The 21,043-nt window shown below is 35.3% G+C and overlaps 1 protein-coding gene across 2 annotated transcripts in view; it reads left to right on the top strand.

The window, feature by feature from the left end:
* UNC13C (unc-13 homolog C) overlaps nucleotides 1–21,043 on the top strand; it is a 130,958-nt gene that overhangs the window by 34,726 nt on the left and 75,189 nt on the right. For both annotated transcript variants that reach the window (XM_053955034.1, XM_053955033.1), the window contains 6 exons: nucleotides 912–1,131; nucleotides 4,917–5,144; nucleotides 7,056–7,197; nucleotides 14,240–14,409; nucleotides 15,203–15,318; nucleotides 16,726–16,889. In XM_053955034.1, the coding sequence (XP_053811009.1) occupies nucleotides 912–1,131; nucleotides 4,917–5,144; nucleotides 7,056–7,197; nucleotides 14,240–14,409; nucleotides 15,203–15,318; nucleotides 16,726–16,889 (1,040 nt within the window). The remainder of the gene's footprint in view (nucleotides 1–911; nucleotides 1,132–4,916; nucleotides 5,145–7,055; nucleotides 7,198–14,239; nucleotides 14,410–15,202; nucleotides 15,319–16,725; nucleotides 16,890–21,043) is intronic.

Here is a 21,043-nt window from a genome sequence, read left to right as displayed (position 1 = left end):
ATTTAGTGAACACCCACTCCCTAAAAAAACCACAAACAACCTAAGCTTGGTGCCAAGTGCTGCCTTCAGGCTGCTGAGCTCTTCTTATTCCCAATAAGTTGCCTGGACCTAGAAGATCAGGGTGCCTGAAAAAAAGCTCAAATAAACAAACCAGAGCATTGTGCCCGTATAAGCCAAGGTCTTGTGTGCAAAACTACAGGGACTGCTTTGTTTTCATCTTATTGAGCACTAAGGAGCTGAGAGTGAAGTTGTTACAGTACTAATCAGTAAATTGCCAATTAATGTTCTTGTAGTAGAACTAGTCATGGGTCTTAAGCCAAAACAGTCCAAGAAATGGGTTTTGATTTTTGAGAGTATGGATCATTCTTGTCTATAGTAAAAAGCAACTTGATGCTTAAAAATATAGTAAGTATGCTATTATAGGAATAGAGATAAAATGGAACCCTACAATTGGCTTGCTTTTATTTGATGAGATTAAATAGACATTTGGTATTAGAGGATAGTGTTGTATATAATCAAAGGTATTTTGTGTAGTATGTCTGAGTCCCTGTAGGAAGTATTTAAATATTCAGAATTAATGTTAGGTAGCTACTTAATATGCCCCAAAGAATGTAATGGTGCTTTTTTTTTAATTTCTGCCTCAAAATACAAAAAGATAGATATAAGACTTTGTGTTAATTGAATAACTTTATTCCAACTTAACGCTGCTGTTTGTGTAGTCAGACAAAATAGTCAAGAGTTCTTTTCAAAGTGTAAAGCAAAATGAGTAAATCAGTATTTTACAAATGATTTTATACTTCTATGTATATTCTGGTATTTTGTAACATTTTAAGTGTAAATGGCATATCGTTTAGAAACAGTTCACTTGTGTTGCACAATACACCTGAAATACTTTTTTTCTTACCCAACAGAAAATACATGTCTTCAAGAAGACCCTGCAGGCTTTGATCTACCCAATATCATCAACTACACCTCATAACTTTGAAATCTGGACAGCTACAACTCCCACATACTGTTATGAATGTGAAGGCCTCCTTTGGGGCATAGCCAGACAAGGCATGAGATGCACTGAATGTGGTGTCAAATGCCATGATAAGTGCCAAGACCTCCTAAATGCTGACTGTTTACAGAGTGAGTATTTTGTGATAACTGAAGTGTTGTATTAATTCACACCTTTTGATTTTGTGTGTATACTCAGCAAGATCTTGAAATGTGGCACCAGATCACCCAAAAATCAGTGAAGGTGTGTTGATGCTTCTCACTGAAAAGCTACCCAGAAGCTTTATGGAAAACCTACTGTTAGTGTCGCTTTTTTCCTTGAAATCTGTCAAGTGTTGCTGGGCTTTTACAAAATAATGCTTACTAACATCAGTGTATTATTTATTTCCACTGCCTACAGCAATATCTGGAGCAATTTATTACTTGACGTAAACCCTCTTTGTTTTACTTAAAACACAAAAAATGCCAAAAGAAATATTTTAAAAATATTCCTGCTACTTACTGTGGTCATATTGATGTGCTATATACTAGTCAAAAATATGAAACTGTAAGCAGGATCTTGTCCCTTCAAAATACTAAATCCTGTATGTATAAGGGAAAAAAAAATCAGTCAGTAAGCCATTTGGCAGTAGAATTAACGCAAAACAACCTTTTCCTTGCTTTTTCCTTGCTCAGCTTGGTTCCAGCCACTATGAATTCTTCTGTGAAAATATATCAGGTGTATGGAAGCGATTCTTAAATTACAACACAATTATTATATGATATTCTAAGCAATAGAAAATCAAGACCTGCAAGTTTTCTGATTTTGGAATGGAATGGGCTTCCATACTCTGGAGTTATTCAACACTGTTCACTGCTGATATGTTCCAGAGCTTCTACATGTAGGAAAACTACACAGATATTTCACTCAGTTCTTCCTTCTTTTCACTGTGTTTCTGTGTGATGAGCTGTCATGAGGGATGGATGCTCAAGGTTTGTACTGCTCAGGGGGAACAGCACTTTGTACTTTCCCAAAGGAACTGACCCCATGGACGATAAATCAGCGATGAATATCTAAATCAAACTTCCTAACTGTGCTTAATTGTGATTCTGCACTGTGGTTGAAACTGGGCTGCTGTCCCCTGGCCCATATCACCAGCCCAAACAACTGAATCTTAAAAGAACAAAACCTCTAGAAGGCAAATTGCAGATAAAATATTTAACAGGCCTAAGGGATACCACTCTTCTCATTAGTATTCAAATGCTTCTGAGCATCCTGTCATATTTTTTGCAACAGATTAATTGTTCAGTGTTCATAGTATACTACTTTCAAAATTTCATGTTCCTTGTTTTCCATTGAAAAAATGAATTGACCAATTGGTTAAATCTCTGTTTCTGAGAAAGCTGATATCAACAGTGTCATAAAGTGAAATGTAGTTATTTTTATCATAGTCATTCTTTTGCCCATCTCATAATCAGTAGGATGTATTTGCCTTCAAACTTCCGTGATTTTATTTTTTTAATATATAATGATTGCTAACATAGGCTGTAGAAATGAATTCACATCTCAAGATCTCTAAGGTCAATATATAAACTTGTTCTAAATTAGATTTAGGGAAAAAAAACAGTAGCACTTTCATTAGCTCTCTCATCTTCAATAAGATATCCTTCCAGTGCTAGGTGCAATATTAAATTAGAATTGATTTCAATCATGTTGAGTTTGTATCAGTCCCTAGGGTGAAAGGAGCTTGTTAACTTCCTGTGCAATGTAAGTTACACTATTGTCTTAATTAGTTTGATCAATACTGCATGAAAAGAGTTGTTGATAGACAGCAGTAGAGGTTGTTCACAATAGGGGATGTAAAACTAGTTGCAATAAATGAGTATAAAGAGAAAGATATTTACTTAAAGGAAGTTAATTTTAACACATATTTCAGTTTTACCTGCGCTGTCTCAAAAATCAACAAGGTTTCTAATGAATGACCTGTCATGTTTTCCAGACAGCTCAGCAATCATCTTTTTTAAATAAAATCACTAGAGAATTTATTAACTGGTATTTTGTTTTATGGTAGCACATAATTCTATTTCTGCTAATTCCTAATTTTTCAGTCTAGATAATCTTTAATCACTAGAATTTTGTTCTTCCATATTAAAAAAGATTTGTTACTCTGACCAAGAGATTTTCCAGATATCTCAAGATTTAGTAGCCATGGAAAACTACTTGAAGAAGCCATATAATTTTTGGCAGTCTGGAATGACTGTCTGGTATTTCAACCCACACTTTTCCAATCTTATAACACTATGCCTTCCCACTTTGCCTCTCTCTCTATAGATGTAGGTATCAGTTGCTCTCTTATGTGCTAAGAAACCTTCTGACACATTGAAAACTGAAGAAAAGAAACCACATAATATTTAGTTTGTAAGACTTCACTGAAATCTTATGCTGAAACATGACCCTTTCCAGCTCTAGTTTCTTTAACCATTGCAAGCTGAGTGCCTCAACAAAAACTCCTTCGAAAGAACGTGTTGGTGTTTGATGGTATTGTAAAGAAGGAACTCTATGCTTCTTCAGTGTTGAAATATCTGAATTATAATTGCATAACAAATTGTTCAAAATTATTTTGTTTTAATTTTATTAACCCTCTAAAGAGAACAATAGTACTTGAATCCTCTCTGGATTTGAGGATGGCTAATTGGATGATGTTTTCTTCTTGGAAAGAGTGAAGTTCTTACGGTTGCTAATGATAATGATGCTTCTGTCACTCAGCACCACAAGCCTGTGAGTAGTGTTTAACAACATGAGCCAAAGTTCAGCAATGCCTAAAGCGAGTGGCAGCATGTCATTGATTATAAATTTTTTGGTATTTTTTTTATCTTGCTTTATATGTTAATCATGTCAAGAGTTTAAATATCCTGTTTAGCACTATAGGAATTTAAATTTTTGCTTCCTACCATTCTGATCATAGAAGTCTGATGTTTCTTTTCTCACACTCAACTGCAAGGTTGATTTTTGGAGTTTTTTCAAGAGTATGTTGTGCAGACATTGATCAGAAACCTTTTCCTCTGACAGAAAAAGGTGATCTTATAAGGTGAACTTGACATTGTTTTTGAAAGGGCCTCTGAGATCAGTTACAACTGTTAGAGAGAGAAATCTCTCCAGAGCACTTCTGAAAAGAATTGTGAATAAAATCTGCAACAACTTAGTCTCCTTAAAATCTTTTGTTTTTTCAATTTAAACCAATAAATGTTGTAGTGGTTTTGATGTCCCAAAAAATATTACCTATTTTCTGCCTGACATGCCACCACAGGCTAACACAGTCTAGAAGTATTCACACACAGATAATATCCCTTGATCTCTTCTACCATCCTCATATAATTACTGAAATTATCAGTACTGACAATTTTATTGGAGAGAGGAACCTCTCTGTTCCATACCTGTGATATATTATTTTCTTGGGTAGGCTGCCTTTTCCAAAAGGGCTCTGAGTTTAATACCACAGGTGGGGTGTCTAATGATCAAGTTTTGAGATCACAAATTTGTCCTTTCTGCTCAGTACACATGTTGGGATGTTTCCACAGTACTGATTGGCACTGAATAGTATTGGTTTAATAAATAATTTTATGTATAACACATAACACTGATGGAAGCTGACTATTAACCCCTCACGTTAAACTAAACAACTGATAATTTTGGATATCACAAAGAATATGTATATATATATATTATATATATGTATATATATAATGTGTGTATATATATATATATATATATATATATTTTCTTTGTGATATCCATATATATATATATGAGTTATTATTCAGGTGAAACGAAGATCGCCTTCAAATACTGCTGTACCAAGAGTTGACTGGAGACCTTAGAGGGGAAAAAGAACAAAGTTAATTTTCAATAACAATGGTGAATTTTTCTCTCATTTCAGGAGCAGCTGAGAAAAGTTCCAAACATGGTGCAGAAGACAAAACACAAAATATTATTAGTGCTATGAAGGAAAGAATGAAGATTAGAGAGAAAAATAGACCTGAGGTGTTTGAAGTGATCCAGGAAATGTTTAATATTTCTAAAGAAGATTTTGTACAATATACAAAAGCAGCAAAACAAAGTGTTTTAGATGGAACATCCAAATGGTCAGCAAAAATAACTATCACAGGTAATTTTCCTCTGTTCTAATAGCTCTTTCTTTCCTATTCCTCTGGTCCAGGAGCAAGATTTTTTTATAAGTAGAGCTGGACTGTGTGTTCGGTTGTATACTTGGTGCATATGTATACAGTTGAATTTGTAGGATGCCAACTGCAAGAGTTGAGTTTTAAGTTGCCAAAACCACTTTATATTCTGCTGCTATAGGAAAGAAGACCAGTAAAAAATAATGTATCTCCTCCACCTCCTACCAATATCTTCTGTGCTAATGATGAGCTTTTCACCACCAACTGCAAGAGTTAAAGTTTTCAAAAAAAAAAAAAAAAAGGCTTTGAGTGATTAAAAAAACATTTGAGCTTGCAATTCCAGATCCCATTGGTTTTGAAACTTATTATCCATTCACGTTGCTTGACTAAGGGTGTGTTCCATTTTAGTGATGCTGATGTTGCATAATTCTGCTCACTCCAAACATATTCCAGATGGCTTCCAATTGCATTAGCCTGGTTGCTCATAAAGATGTCCGTGTCCTCTGACTTTGACATTTCGGTTTTTGAGCTAAAACCTCAGCATAAATGGAGGCTATTCTGAAGGTTGAGAGGTGGTGCATGAAATTCAAAAGAATAATTGTGGAATTTTGGGACTGTCACCAAGCACTAGGGACATATTTAATTCATATGTTTATTTTTAGTTCTACCTCTAAAGGATACTGAAGGCTGTCTTGTGTTCAGGGCAGTATATGCATACAATTTAATTCTTGAAGGCTTTTGCTAGGCTGTCTCTTCATTCTACTGCATAAATAGGTGAGGGATACTTCCTTGCCTTCTAAAAGTTTTCCTGTGGATTTAGAATGAATGGGGAAGACAAAATATGCTATTTCATTCCTAAGAGTGTTTTCATAAATTGGGTATGTTAAAGAATAGCAGAATTTTACTTCTTTCACTGAAGTCAGCACATACGACCGAACCCACACCGAGAGCTGATCTGCTGAGCAAGGTGCCATTTTTAGGTAATCTTTTTCCTGAGCACGCCAAGGGAGCTTCATTATCCAAAATGATTGACATTAGAGAACATTAACTCAATCTTACCACTGAGGTGATTTAAACAGTATGTGCAAAATAACAAAGCCAACTGCTGCTGAATGGTAAGAGCCAGAGCAGTATTTTAGCTGCAGTTTTCTGGATTTGGGAGGCTGCTCTTTGACAGTTCTCCTGAGATTTCCACTTTTATGCATTATGATGGACAATCAAATTATATGTATTTATATTTGCCACTAAATTCATATCCATTAACTATATACCCACACTAACTGTCAGAAAGGATAGCAAATACATAAACAGTTGATGATAATTGATCTGAACTGTCATCCTCTCTGTGATAGCACAGAAAGTATTCTAAAAGTTATGGTTCATCTATTAAGAGAACAACTGGCAGTAATGTCCCTCATGTTTAGTTCTATAAGCCACAGGGCATAATTTTCTATATTATTGGAGGTTTTACTTTGGAAATGTTAGTTTGGATCTTTGGAGAAATTTTGGAATTATTTATTTATTTATTTACAGGAGGGGCAGAGAACTTTAGGGAACTATCAGACTCAAGTTATACAACATATTCCTTGCCATTTTGACTAAAGTTTGAGAAAAGTATTTGAATTATGTGTGAAAAGTATTTGTTTGGTGCTCAGTAGTAAATCTTTATAATTATTACTGTATTAAACTTTCTTTTTAAATATGATACAGTCCAGAAGCATAGTTAGACAAATCTTGTCAGCCTCCAGAGTTACAGACATTGGGAAAATAATCCAGAAACCTTTCCTTCACAATCCCTCACTGTGAAGCCTGTGTTTCCTGTTGCTGTTGTCATTCTCATTTACTTCTTGGCAATAAAGGCTATGAGGGCTAAAGCTCATTTCTCTCCTTTGTTGCAGTTCTTTGTGCTCAGGGCTTACAGGCTAAGGACAAAACTGGCTCAAGTGACCCATATGTTACTGTGCAAGTTGGCAAAAACAAGCGAAGAACAAAAACTATTTTTGGAAATTTGAATCCAGTATGGGATGAAAAATTCTATTTGTAAGTAGAGAAAATGCTGTTGATCTTGCTTTTTTTAATCTACATTTAGGTAATACAACTCTACCAAGTGAAATGTTGGCTTAATTTGAAAATATGTTTTGTCTGTACTATGCATAGCATTATGAAATTAGCAAGTTCTGAATGGAGACAACCACTTGTCTTTATCTTATAGTGATCATGCAGCTTATAATTAAGTCTTTTTTGGGATCTCTTGGTGGTGTCTATTCTATTTTTTAAGGGAATTTAAGTAACAGTTTTCATACTTCAACCTTACATACCAAGTATTGTCATTAGAAATGCTTTCCTATGTGCCAGATACTGGTAAATGTGTTTTTGTTTGACACTGTGATTCTCTGAGGTGTAACTGGGGAATTTGGTGGTAACCGCTGTGCTCCAGGCTCAGGGTTGGTGTGTGCAATGTCCATACTTTCAGAGAGCGTTGTCCCAAAGTGTGGAGAGTACAGTATGATGGCATTTGTCACCCTGATTTTTTAAGATTTTCTAAAGCCTTCTGAGATTACATTCTTGTAGCAAATTTTCTCACACACTTTCTGAAAATAGCTTATTGTTCATGTATTCCTTCATAGAAGCAGAGAAATTTGATGGACTAGTAGTTTGTCCAGTGTCGTTGGAGAGGTAGCACTTTCACCCTCCAATCCACTGTCACCTTTGGAAAACTATAAATGCTGGAGTCAGAAAATAAACTTGCTTTTTTACCTTTACAATAGCAGCAGCACACAATGTGTTTTCTCGTGTCCTATAGTGACAGGCATTCTTTAGCTTATTCTCGTACTTCTTTCCTCCTATAAAGAGGGAAGAAGTTGTCACTCTTCCTATCTACATGAACTGTGCAAACAGTTTCTGTGAGGGTTCAGGCATTTGAAATAGAGCCCTGTTTTCTTCAAGAAGGTGCAATGTCATAACGTGACAGGTTACCTTCTTATGATCTAGGACTTACCTGGCTTTTGACCAAAATCTGCTACTTTATTGAGAAGGAGGTTATTGTTTCAGTAGAGTGTTAAAGAGTTTTGGTCCAAGATGCTGCTTCTATTTGTTTGGAAAAGGAACTAGAGAATGCCAGCTGAATTAAACAAGGTATGCCATTCCTTTCACAGTTTCAAGCACTTGTATTAGAAATGAATAGGTACTTCAGAGAAAAGAGACACCTAGAATTTTTTACAAGCTTCTTCTATCCAGAAAGCATTTTCTTTTTGAGTTAACCATGTTACTGTGGTAACAGTTGAAGTGTCATACTTCATTGAATGGCTTTGAGTGTCCAAAAGTAGGAGAGAATTACTTTCTTCCATTTTAATTGTCGGAATAGCGTAATGTCAAAAATTGGATAAGCAATTCAGCAAATTTCATAGAAAGTTTGTTGAATGTAGTTTCTCAATATGTGAGCAGGGCTGTAATAAAATCCATGGAAACTTGAAACTACTCAATTTTTTTTTCCCCAGCACTAAGTATTACTATCATCTGCTGCCCTAGGAATAATATTTATACCCCCCCAACCCCCCCAAACCTTACTATAGCATGACTCTCCTGAGAAACTGCTTTGCACTGAATACATTTTCCAACATTTTTATAGGACATGTGTTTTCTGAAATAATCTCCTTGAATTATTTAATGTTTTGGATTTCAACTGAAAGCATATAAGAATTTCTAAATTGTATTAAATAAACTATAAATGTTTAACCAGAAGATTAAATCTAAAGTGCATCAATATAACTATGTAATTGACTCAGGAAGCATTATTTAAATTAGGCTCTATTAGTGGTAATTGATATCCTATTGAAAATCTAATACTGACTGTCATTATAACTTTTAAATTATAAAATGCAGAAATAAGATGTCTCAAAAATCTTACAATCTTATGCATACTTATCATACCAAAACATGTTTTCAAGTCTTCCCATCTGTTCCAAAATAAGGACTTGGAAAAACATTGGCTCCCCACTGTGCATTTGCTCTGTCATAGCACAGGGAGTGAGGGCTGTGTTCCTGTTCTTAGAACCACACGTAACCCAGGTATGATTGCGTGGTAACAGTGAGAGAATGTTTCTGACAAAATGCAGTCTGACTCCCTGCTAAATGACCATGGGACACTGGCATAGATTTGACCAGGGGACCTCATAAAGCATAATTAAAATAGAGCTTTTTGGTGCACAAGGTAGAGAAGTAAATAGGCCAGCAGATGTTCATTTAATGAATGTAATATAGGTGCTAAGGGCTTTGATCCTTTCTCCTGGCATTATTAGAAATGAGATAACAGAAATTTTGGGGGCTTTTTCAATGAAACATCAATGATAGGAGAGTTTCTTTCAATGCCAGTGCAAAGCAAGAGTCCTGCAGCTGTCACCTTCTCTTTCTGGTTGAGTGTGGTATCTGATACAGGAAAAGGGACTGCATTTTCATTTTTTTTTTTATTTACAGGAAGCTATATTTTGGCTGTAGTTTTCAGCTTTTTAGAAACCTTTAATATTGATACACTATAACAAAAGTCTACTCTCATTCTTTTCTTGACTATTTTCAACAGTTGGTTACTGACATACAGAAATCTGTTTTTTTCTGGCAGTGTTGTGTAGGCTAGCACACATCTCCAAATTGCCCTGCTGACTTTACAGGTACCACATTTCCTCTGACCATTCATAAATACCTCAGATAAAATTGTATAATACAAAGATCTTTCAAATAACTGGATGATAATTTTACATTATTTATTTTTCCTATTTTGGCTGTCACTAAGTCAGCATAAGGGCTCTAATAAATATCTTCATTGGATTTATGTTGCTCTTCAGTGCATGAAAATATTTGCTCAAGCTGATTTCAATCATCCAGCTGTAGATATTCCTTCTTTAGAGTTACTTTAAACTTGGCACTCGCACATTATTTATTCTGAAATAAATGATTAGTGGATTCATTTTAAGCAATATTTACTGTCAGTGACCAAGAAGACTTCACCAAAGTCCCTTTCAACTGTTATTTTATACATTCTTGATCAGCTGAACTGACTTTTAAAAAATATGATCTTCACTGTACCTGAAGATAACATAGATGGTTAACTGCTTAAATGGCGCTCCAATTTCCAACGATATCTAAACACAGTTTTGCCAGAACTGTAGAAATAGCTCAAGGATTGCCTCCTAAGCAAGAGTATATAACAGAGAATTGTATTACATAAAACCAATTGAGTAATAAAACCTGCACATTAGTTTACGAGATTCATCCATTCCAAAAGTTCTTCAATAATCAGCCAACTTTCTGAGAGACATCCAGCTAATTAAAATAACTGTATCTCACAGCCTCAGCCCAAATCAAGAGAGCAGAACACCTCTAAGAAGCGATTCCAATGATAAATTGTTTGTTCAGTGATAATATTTTTCAGCTTCAGAGTACAGCGTGCATGGTCTGAGTATTTTCTTCAAACTGCTGTCAATCCAGATTAATTATACAACTCTCTTTTTGTTATGACAGAGTAAAATAATGCAAGAAAAAGCATAATTAGTCTCATTCTAATTTATCAGAAAGCATGGCCCGTGACAACACTGCTAAAGAATTGGGACTGTCCAGACTAGAGAAGAGACAAGTAGTGGAGGTAAGGATGTCTTTAAACACATCCTTTCTCCTGAAAAGAGGAAAGGAATAATCTATTTTCCATGCTTACTGTTATAGTAGAACAAGTAATAGCCACAAATTACATTTAGAGAGGTTTAAATCAGACTTCAGAAAAAGTTTGCCAACAGTGGGGCTAATGAAGTTCTGGAAGATATATCCTGAGGGACTATGGAACTGTCTGTGAACACCCAAGAGCAAAGTGGACATAGCAATGGTACGGATCAGATTCTGGCTTGCAGTAGTGGCAATAATAATAATAGACATGAGGGTAATAATAGCAATAAGTGGCTTCCTGAACTTACTGAAGGTAGCACAGTATCACTTAGTTGTCATTTTAATACTGGGTGCAGATCTCTTAGAGGATATGTACAATAAGGTGATGCCAGTGCATCTAATATTAAAATTACATTGGGGTGCTGTTGTAAAGATACTTTATTATTCCAGTTTTATTACTCTAACCATTAGAATAAGCTGGAATTCTATGAGGATTATTTCATGTCTGTGTGGCATTCTGGAAATGCAGAAGTAATGTAGTGTCACCAGATTGTTGGTAAATTATTAAAACTCTCTCTTCTGTCTTGCATCTCTGAATAGACTGCAAATTCTTTAGTTTTCAGAAGCATGAGTACCTTCAATTCTCTGTGTGCTAGAGAACAATTCATTTCTCATTTTCCTCTATCACATTTCTGTGAATGCTTTTACTGAGCATATAAAGCAGAATGACTAGAAGAGGAACACTGAAACTAACATATGTTGTCAAGCCTTTAATTCCCTAGGCTGATTTTCCTGGAGTAAACAGAAGTAGGAATTCCACCCAGAGCTTCTGGATAGGTGTTAGCAGTGACTAAAGCAGAATGTGCATGTCATTACAGAGGGCTGTTTCTGAGTCTGGGCAGGTAAGCAGGATCATTCAGAGACAGCTCTGTAACTTTAGCACTAAATCTCCCTGCAGTCACACTGCCACAGGGCAGGCCAGAAGGAAGTACTTGCTCATCCACTCTTCAGTTTTTAAACACAAATCCATGGGTTTTTTTGTTCCTGCACAGGAACATTACAAACGTAGCAGAGCTGACTCTGTGCTGAAGTTTCAACACAAAGATGAGCACGAGTTAACACATTGGTTGTGCCAGGTCTCACCATGTTTCACTAACCTAAGATTAAAGGAGAGGACAACAGAGGATATCAGGGAATCCTGACCATCTGAATAAATATTGCTTTATCAGCTAAGTGTATATCAGAGGGAAATTTGTGTTGTCCCAGAAGAATAGAAATATGATGTTTGTGCTGAAGTACATAATGAATTTTTATATGCAGCATCTGCCAGAGAATCAAAGCAGGAATAAGATTTCGATTAAAAGCACAGGTATGGTGATGAGGGTCACAGAAATACCTCACCAGTGACAGATCTCCCTATGTTACTATAGAAATCCCCTACTAATTATTTCTCTTGGGTGCACAGCTAAATGCAATTCAGGACTTTAGCAATGTTAAGTAGGAACTTAGAGCTACATTCCAAGAGAATTAAATGGTTTCTGTATTTAGCCTAGTGTCTTAAGGCAGCAATGCTTATTTGGTCCATCTCAATCTTCCTATATTTTGTATGTCCTTGCCAATTGCTTTTAAATTTTGTGATCAGTCAGAGAAATTTCACAGATTGCCAAATAGTATGTCTGTCGTGTTCTATGAAAATATGTGGTCAGAGAGAGATAAGGTACTAATGTCCTCAGTATGATCTCATCCCATAACAGATACCAATTCACATAAAGGGGTAATTTATGAAAGCCCCGACTATGGGAGAACATTCAGTAGGTGATTGTGGTTGGTTGGATGTCAGGGAAGCCAGTAATAAGACAAAAGGAAACTGTGCTTTATTAGTTTTGCTAATCACAGAACAATGTGTATTTTAATTACCAGAATTATCTGCAAAGTTAAAATCTGGAATACAGACAGACACAAAGACTTCTGTGATACTGAATGATGTCACAGTGTGGCAGAGTAAAAGCTGTGCATGCCATTTTTAGTGTCTGATTGGCCTTGACAATAATAATACCATTTACAGCACTTTATACTTCCAAAGCCCATTACCACCACTAATTAATTCTTAGAATACCCCTGAGGGATGCTGCTTGGAAGATAAGTTGGAGTATTGCTGTTTTAACATTAAAACTGAGACAGATCACTAAGCAATGATAGTGCTTAGAATAGAATTAGAGTAAAAACTTCTAATCAAGTGTGAAAGTACTGCCCTGCTGAAGATGAAAATTTGCAGCTATGCTTCAAAGTCATATTTAAAGATAAACAAGGTATGTAATATATAAAATATTTCTGTAGCACTAGTGAATGGATATGAAAAACAATACTTTGTATAGATGCACAAGTATGGTATGGATTTAACTGATGCCAGCTCTGTACTAGTTAAACTTCAGCAGAAAGTTTTTCACCAACCCAAACCTCTGCAGTCAGGGTTGGGATATTCCAGTCAAGTCATCAAAAGCCATCACCAACAAATAGTAAACAGTCCTCATTGTGCCTTATAGGAATAAGCAGTAATAGAGTTTCTTTTCCATTTCTGTGCAAATAAGTGTAGGTTGCAGCTGGGAGTAAAAGTTTTTATCCACTTTGTACTCTGTAGATTACAAGTGAAGCCACCTCATTCCCTCATACATCCTGCATTTTCTAAAATCCACTCAAACCAGGAGGGGTTAGTAAGCCACTTAAATTTACAAGAAATTTTTTAGAACATGGCCTGGTCCCTTACCATTTCTCCTTACCAGGGAATGGAAGTCTTGAAGAACATTAATGTATCTTTCTAAAAAAACAACTACTTATTTTCTTTGGTTTTTCTGATTGCCTTTCTTTTCTTACTGGGATGTTTGTGCATACTTCTTGGTTTTTAACAAAAGCTTCCTGACACACACTAGAAATATTCTTTTGGTTTTTAACAAAAGCTTCCTGACACACACTAGAAATATTCTTTCATTTTTTTCTTGCTTTTTGTATTGTTCCAGAGTACTACTTTGGTAGTTTACTGTATGTACTACATGGCATTCCTAAAGAAATAAACCTGACCTAACTGTATCTTTCCTAAGATACTTGTTAAATAATAGCATCAAGAAGTATGAATTTCCGATTAAAAATTTCAATGAGCAGTTATTGGCGTTCCCAAATACAGTATCTATGTATGTATAATTCAGTCAAGTTATTCTCTTTATATGCAGTAATTCTCATATATATAGTAATTACAGTTTTGTCCCTGGCAGTCTGGGATGGCCTTTTTTTTCCTCTGGATGTTGCAGGTTGTTTGTGCTTTGACATTTGGTGCAGTTAAGCAAGTGTGTGGAAACAGAGTTTAATGAATTAGACAGCAGTACAGAGTAATATAGTTTATATGTCACTCACATTTTGTGTTTTATTTTTGTTTTTCCAGTGAATGTCATAACTCTACAGATAGAATAAAAGTAAGAGTATGGGATGAAGATGATGATATCAAATCTAGAGTAAAACAGCATTTCAAAAAGGAATCAGATGACTTCCTTGGGCAAACAATCATTGAAGTAAGAACACTGAGTGGAGAAATGGATGTATGGTATAATTTAGGTATGATTCTTAACGTTGTGACTTCAAAATATGTAGCTTTGGTACTAGTGTATGACTTTTAAAGTGTTAAATGTTACAGGTTGATTTGAAAATAGAAGATAGAAGCCCCACTGCCCTGTCCCCCTGTGCCACTGGCAGGGAAGGGGAAGAGAAAATCAGGAGTCAAGTAAACCTGTGAAGAAGGGATGGGTGAGGGGAAGGTGTGCTTTAAGATCTGGGTTTATTTTTCATTGTCCTCCTCTGATTTCACTGGTAAGAAATTGATTTTCTCCCAAGTTGAGTCTGGTTTTGGCCATGCAAGTAATTGGTGAGTGATCTGTTCCCCATTCTTCTGTTGACCCATTGGGCTTTCATTAGATTTTCTATCCCCTGCCCAGTAGAGGAAGGGAGGTGATAGAGCAGCTTTGGTGGGCACCTACCAGAATCACACATCACACTCAGAGTAGTCCAGATTGTTGGTAAAGTCTTCATAACTAAAGGAAAATAATAATAATTAGTACAGATGTCAGATAGAAAATTACAGTAATTTCAGTTGAAAAGGGGAAAGTAGTACATAAATATCTGTGCAGCCTTTTTTGAATATGGGAGATAAAATAAGAAAGATTCCTTACTTGATAGTTAGATATTCTGTTTTGTGGTCTGAATCATGTGTGAGGTATTAAAAAACATTATTTTTTTCAACAGCAGGACTCCCTGGCTTTAAAAGATTAAACTGGAATGATTTATGAAAACTTTTCTTATGACATACATGTATTCTTGGTAGGTACTAATGTATTATTTTTCCACTCTTCAGAAAAGCGAACAGATAAATCGGCTGTCTCTGGGGCCATTAGACTGAAAATCAATGTTGAAATTGAAGGAGAGGAGAAAGTTGCTCCCTATCATGTGCAGTACACCTGTCTACATGAGGTATGTTGGAATTACAGTATACAGTATAGAAATTACTGTTCAGTTGTTGCATGGATAAAGAAAAAAGGCTACAGAACACTAGAGCACTGAAACAAAAACTGCTACTGTACTTGAGGACAAGTTTATTTTAGATTTCCCATTCTGTGTTGCTGAGGAAGTGTCAGGTTCAGAGGCAAGGGTAGAAAAATATAAGATCAACAACCAGATCATTCCTGCCAGGAGGTGTTAGAAAAAGAGGTTGAGACAGATAAACTCTACCTGTACTGCTTTTTGATTTAGCCCTTTGATACATGATTGTTAGCATCAGGAATATACAAACATTTCTATATGTATTACAGAAGCATACTGTAAAAGATTTCTTTTGTTTTACAGTAATACATATTTGGAGAGTGAGAAAAAGGAGAAACACAAATACTATAAAATCTAATTTTCCTTTCATCTAGTTTGTTTTTGTCAACATTGAAAAAAATCATCACTGATAAATAGGTGTGTCTTCTGAAAGATTTTCTTTGTAATTGATTACTCTTCCTTCAAATAGTGATCCATGTGGAAATTCTATTCTGGAAATACAAGTAGTTTCTGAAAGCTGATAGCTCATACATGGCTGAAAGTTCACCACTAGCATGTAGCCACAAAATCCCTTTGTTCACCATTTGTAAAATCAGATATTTAGGGCATTTGTGCTGATCAATTTTGACCTGAAATTGCAAATGTTGTACTTAAGAAGTAAATGACAATACTCAAATGCTTTAAGAGAATCCAAGAGACAGTTAAGGGCTAATTAGCAAAACTAAAAGTATTTTGAGGTTTTAGGGTTTTTTTTTTCCAATCACTGAAAATAGGAAATAAAATCTGTTGGATTTTGTGAATATGTATGAAGTTGTGGAAGTTGTGGATACATATGGAGCTAGGCAATCTGAAGCATTCTATGCCATGAATGTCAAATCCTAGCTTTGCTCCCAAGGGTACTAAACCTAAGCTTTATTGCACATCTTGCACAACTTGAGAGGCACCTGCAGTATTTCTGTTAGCTCCCTGTAACTGAAGGACTTAAATAATGAATTTGAATTTTTTTGGTCACAGATACAATTAAAATTGAAACACTCTGTAATAAGTATTACAACATCATGATTTAATTCATTAGCAAGGGAATATAAAAGAGAAGTTTCTGCACTATTTTATGTTGTCCTCTGTCCTATTTTATGCAGTCCTTCTGTGCCAGTTAAAGGACAGGACTTTATATTAAGAAGATACAATGTGCTGAATCATAAGTCTGCTGACTAGTTTGAGCCAGTCTTCGGAAAAATAAAAATTGACTAACAACATATTGAAGACTATATGTAGGATATATTTTCAGAATGCTTCTTAAAAGCCAAACTTTCATTTTTGAAACATTTTTACCTTTAGAATCTCTTCCATTACTTGACGGAAGTGAAGTCAAATGGTGTGGTGAAAATTCCCGAGGTGAAAGGCGATGAGGCCTGGAAGGTGTACTTTGATGATGCTGCACAGGAAATTGTGGATGAATTTGCAATGCGCTATGGAATTGAATATATTTATCAAGCTATGACGTAAGTATCATCATGGCTGGCTTTCTGCTTTGCTGTCAACAATGTGTTTGAGGGAAGTAATGAGTCTCAAGCCTTTGTGAATTCATTTACCATTTCTCTTCCATTCCTGACTTTAAATTCCTATCATTTTGTCCATCTGATTCTCATTAAAGTGCTTCTCATCTGCAGTGGCTTTAAGATATAAAAATTTTATAAGCTGTTACTAGTATTGCTGCTAATGCATTCCTTAATCCTTATGATACTGATATATAGCACGGTTCAGAAAGACTTCCAGTGTTCCAGATGCAACTGGAACAGGGTTTCACAAGCTCTGTACTCTTTTCTACTATTATGGAAGCTCACTAGTGGCTATAGTGAGCTTCCATAGTATATGTAAATAATTAGTGCAAACCATTTTTAACAGTACTGAGACCTATTACTACGTTGTCCATTCTGAATTAGCTGTCTGAACGCCTTAGAACACAGCACCATCTACCTCAGAGGCTCATGATGGTGAGAGATCCATCATGTGCTCCCAATTTATCCAGCAAGAAGTTTTCTGGTGAAAAGGACTATATTCTGCTGGAGCTGAAGAAAAGCAGGGGACTTCAAATGAATCCTATAAATAAAGAATACAGACTTTTTTCTTACAGAAACCTGATATTGTGGGATTTTTAATCAGAACATGTCTCATTTTTTGCATCTCTTTACCTCCTAAAAAGAAGTCTTATAATAAGTATGAAGGTACATAAAAATCTGAAGTTTTCTTTTCATTGCAGAATATGTTGACACCACCTACTATTGCAATGAGCTTGTCTTTCACTTTATATAGTTGTCTGTGAATTCTTGCGTTGTTCATCTAATAGAAGGTCAGGGAGTGTGATTTGTACTGTACACATTTTTAAGAATCTTCCTTCAAGGAACTTACACAGCATTGCACATAATAATTAATGAAACTTGAGAGGTCTTCTGTTTTGTATTTAAATTACATATGGAGGAATTCGTGTGTTGACTTTCATGAGTATTTGTGTTTCTATGTTTAGTTTCTCTGTAGGTATGTGTGATTGTTAATGTCATTTATCAACTTATCCTGGTAATGTAGTTTTATAACTTGAATTAAAATGGTATGGGATTTTTACCAAAATGTTAGTGATAGAGTTGTTCTGGCTGTGTATCAAAATGAATTCAAGTTTTGACCAGAGATGAGTTGTTAAGAGCTATTAATGCCAAAGGAGGGCTGTTATTCGCGATTTGCATAAGAAATAAAGGGCTGATTTAGCATTAGTTTTGTCTTAACTATAGGCTCAGTAGTTGATTATCTCAGTATAACATGGCTGTATTTTTGACTGACAACTTTAACTGTAAAATTATTTTGAATTTTGTTTTTCTTCATCTCTCAGTGTATTCAAGTACTGCAAAATTTTCCAGAAAAAGTTTGAAACTGGTTTTAGAAATTCAGATGTTGCAAAAGTTGTCATTGCAAAAATAGCAATATAACTGATATGAGTATATAAAATATTTTTTACTTAATAGTGGTAGAAATTGACAGGTTATATTTTTATATAAAGAAGATGCTTTGTTTTTAACTCAGTAAATAACATAACATTCAGATATTCATGGAAAGTAAGTAAATTTAGTCTGCATATCTAACATGGATCAGAGCAAATACTCCAACACATTTTTCAGGAGTCCTTACTCAAAAACTCTAACTATTTTAAGTTAATTAACCTATTTTGCTGTGTCCTCTTTTTGGTCTTGCTTTCTTCTATACCTTTCCCCCAAATTTCCTTGATGTTGTTGACTGCAAGCCAGGTATCTGAAGGCAGGTGTAATGAGAAAGTGAATTTAATATTGATAGTCACAAGAAATAAAAGTTAAGATTTCTTTGTCCCCATGCCCACATCCTTTTATATTTTAAAATGTTTCATGTCAATAATGAGCACTGCCTTTTTGAGGGGACAACCCCAGCCTGTTTAAGTGAGGAATGAAATCAGTGATGTATGTAATCTCAAGTAATACGTGGAGAAAAATATATATTCATATACATTGTTTTGCTGATTCATCTGCAGACACATCTCAGAGCATTCAGACTTTGGGGGGAAGAGTAGTGTATTACTCTCAAATAGACTTAGTGTCTTAGTGACACTAAGTCTATTTGTCATGAGGAATTTTCTTTTGGACTATTATCTCCTGGTTTTATTTCTTTTTATGAGATTACCTTTTTCTTCTGGAACAATTTTAGTGGCTGGAAGAAAATGTACAGCTTCTTGATTTGGAAAATAGAATTATCAAATTGCATTTGGTAACAAAGATCTTCTACTAAAACAAAAGCAATTTTCTACTATACGACAGAGAGAGAATTTGAATGTAATCACTTTGCCCAGAGGAATATTGTGTATGCTTGAGAATCTAGTTGCAGAGTACTTCTACTGCATCTCATGATAACATTGGAAATTAAAATGTTTGTGTTTGTAAACGCAAAACTGACTAAGCTTTAATATCCCAGGACCCAGACCCCAGAGAGCATCTGCACTTTATCAGGCTATGTGAGTTTTAGGATGCTGCTAATGAGGTGCTCTTTTTGCCTGAATTTAATTTTTAGTATTCATATTTGTTTTAAAGTTAGCTATTATAAAAAGTTTCAGTGCCAATTAATGATAGTCAGTCTTGACCCTTTTAACTATGGATCACTGGCATATGCTGGAGTAGGAACATATGCCTTTCTGCATTTCTACACAACATAAACCTGATTATGCTTCTCTAAAGTACCCCTGTCTAAAGTGTTTTGGCATCCTGTTCCACTACAGCAATAAATAATCTCACTTTTCTATCATTTCTGGTTCATGATGGTGGCTTTATCATCTATGATCCCTTAATAAATCCTGAAGATTTTTTTCTGGCCTGCAATAGTTATTTATATCTTCTCCTTTAGAGCACAAAAATTATATTTCAAAAATTTAGCCTGATTTTCTAAAAGCAGTGAATATACTCATACTGAAATGTAGGAATCAGACCAGAAGATATCACACAGGTTACCTGTCTGCTCTAGTCATTGTCCCCAGTGAGACCTTTCTCACCAAACTTAGAAAGAGAATGAATTCAGGTGTGGTTGCACCACTTGCTGGAGATAGGAACATCTCCACATTTTTGTGAGATAAATGTAGAAATTTTTTCCTTAAAGATGCTGACTTAGAAGGGGTGTTTTACTTTCAAGATACAGATTACAACTGCCCAGCTCCTGAGCAAGGAAATCTTTAAGTTTCCAAATGTGGAATTCATGTGAATAGAAAAACAACCGTCAACCCAAACTAAAATACAACAAAAAGACTGATTCTGTTGCAGTAATTGCAGCTCTTCGAAGTCTTGGCTGCATAGGTTACATAATCCACTCTTCTTTCTTATGATTATTTTATTCTTCCATTCCTCATGAAGTCTGTACTAGAAAAAACAAAGCAATACCATTACAGCCATTCTTGCATGGATCAGATGAGAATTTTTTTTTGGTTTTTGTGGTGGATAGCAGCCAGACAGACACTGTTAGCCACACAACTGGTACGTGTAACTCCCAGAAGTACGAGATGTGTGAGACAATGGGGAGGAAAATAAGTATCACAAAAAACAGGAAGAAAAAGTTGAAAAACAGCACAATGATCCAGCTGGCCTTTATTTTGATGACTGTGGGGATTGATGGCAGTTTGTGCTGTAAAGTCAATGTCTAGAAGGAATCATACTGGAACTTTATTTTCCTACGTATATTAAGCCACACTCTGCAGTGAAGAAAAAGTAACTTTTTTTCCTGTCATTCATCTTTCAACATAATTTACTTCTCTTTAGAAGGCAAAAATCCCAGCACGTATTGAAACAGCATTTGACTAGACACTGAAATTACACATAATATCAGCAGCCTGAATTTACTGTGTAATAGAGTCAAGTGCAATAAAAGCTCTATTAAGATCTTTATTTCTTACTGGCAAGAGTCACCACAGGTAGAACCTAATGATTCTCAATCAGCAACATGGCTCTCATTCCAGCAGGTTAATGGACACTAACTATGTCATCTTGTTCTCCTGCTAGTTTTCAGTTAATGTGGCAGCATTACAGAAAGCACACAAATTGCCCATTAAACTAATTTTTTATTGATAGCATTTGCTTACTGATGAATACAGCACATCAAT

The sequence above is a fragment of the Vidua chalybeata genome, chromosome 13, assembly GCF_026979565.1.
Source record: "Vidua chalybeata isolate OUT-0048 chromosome 13, bVidCha1 merged haplotype, whole genome shotgun sequence".
NCBI lineage: Eukaryota > Metazoa > Chordata > Aves > Passeriformes > Viduidae > Vidua > Vidua chalybeata.
Note: the sequence above shows the minus strand (reverse complement) of the source record. Positions and strands in the feature narration are given on the sequence as shown.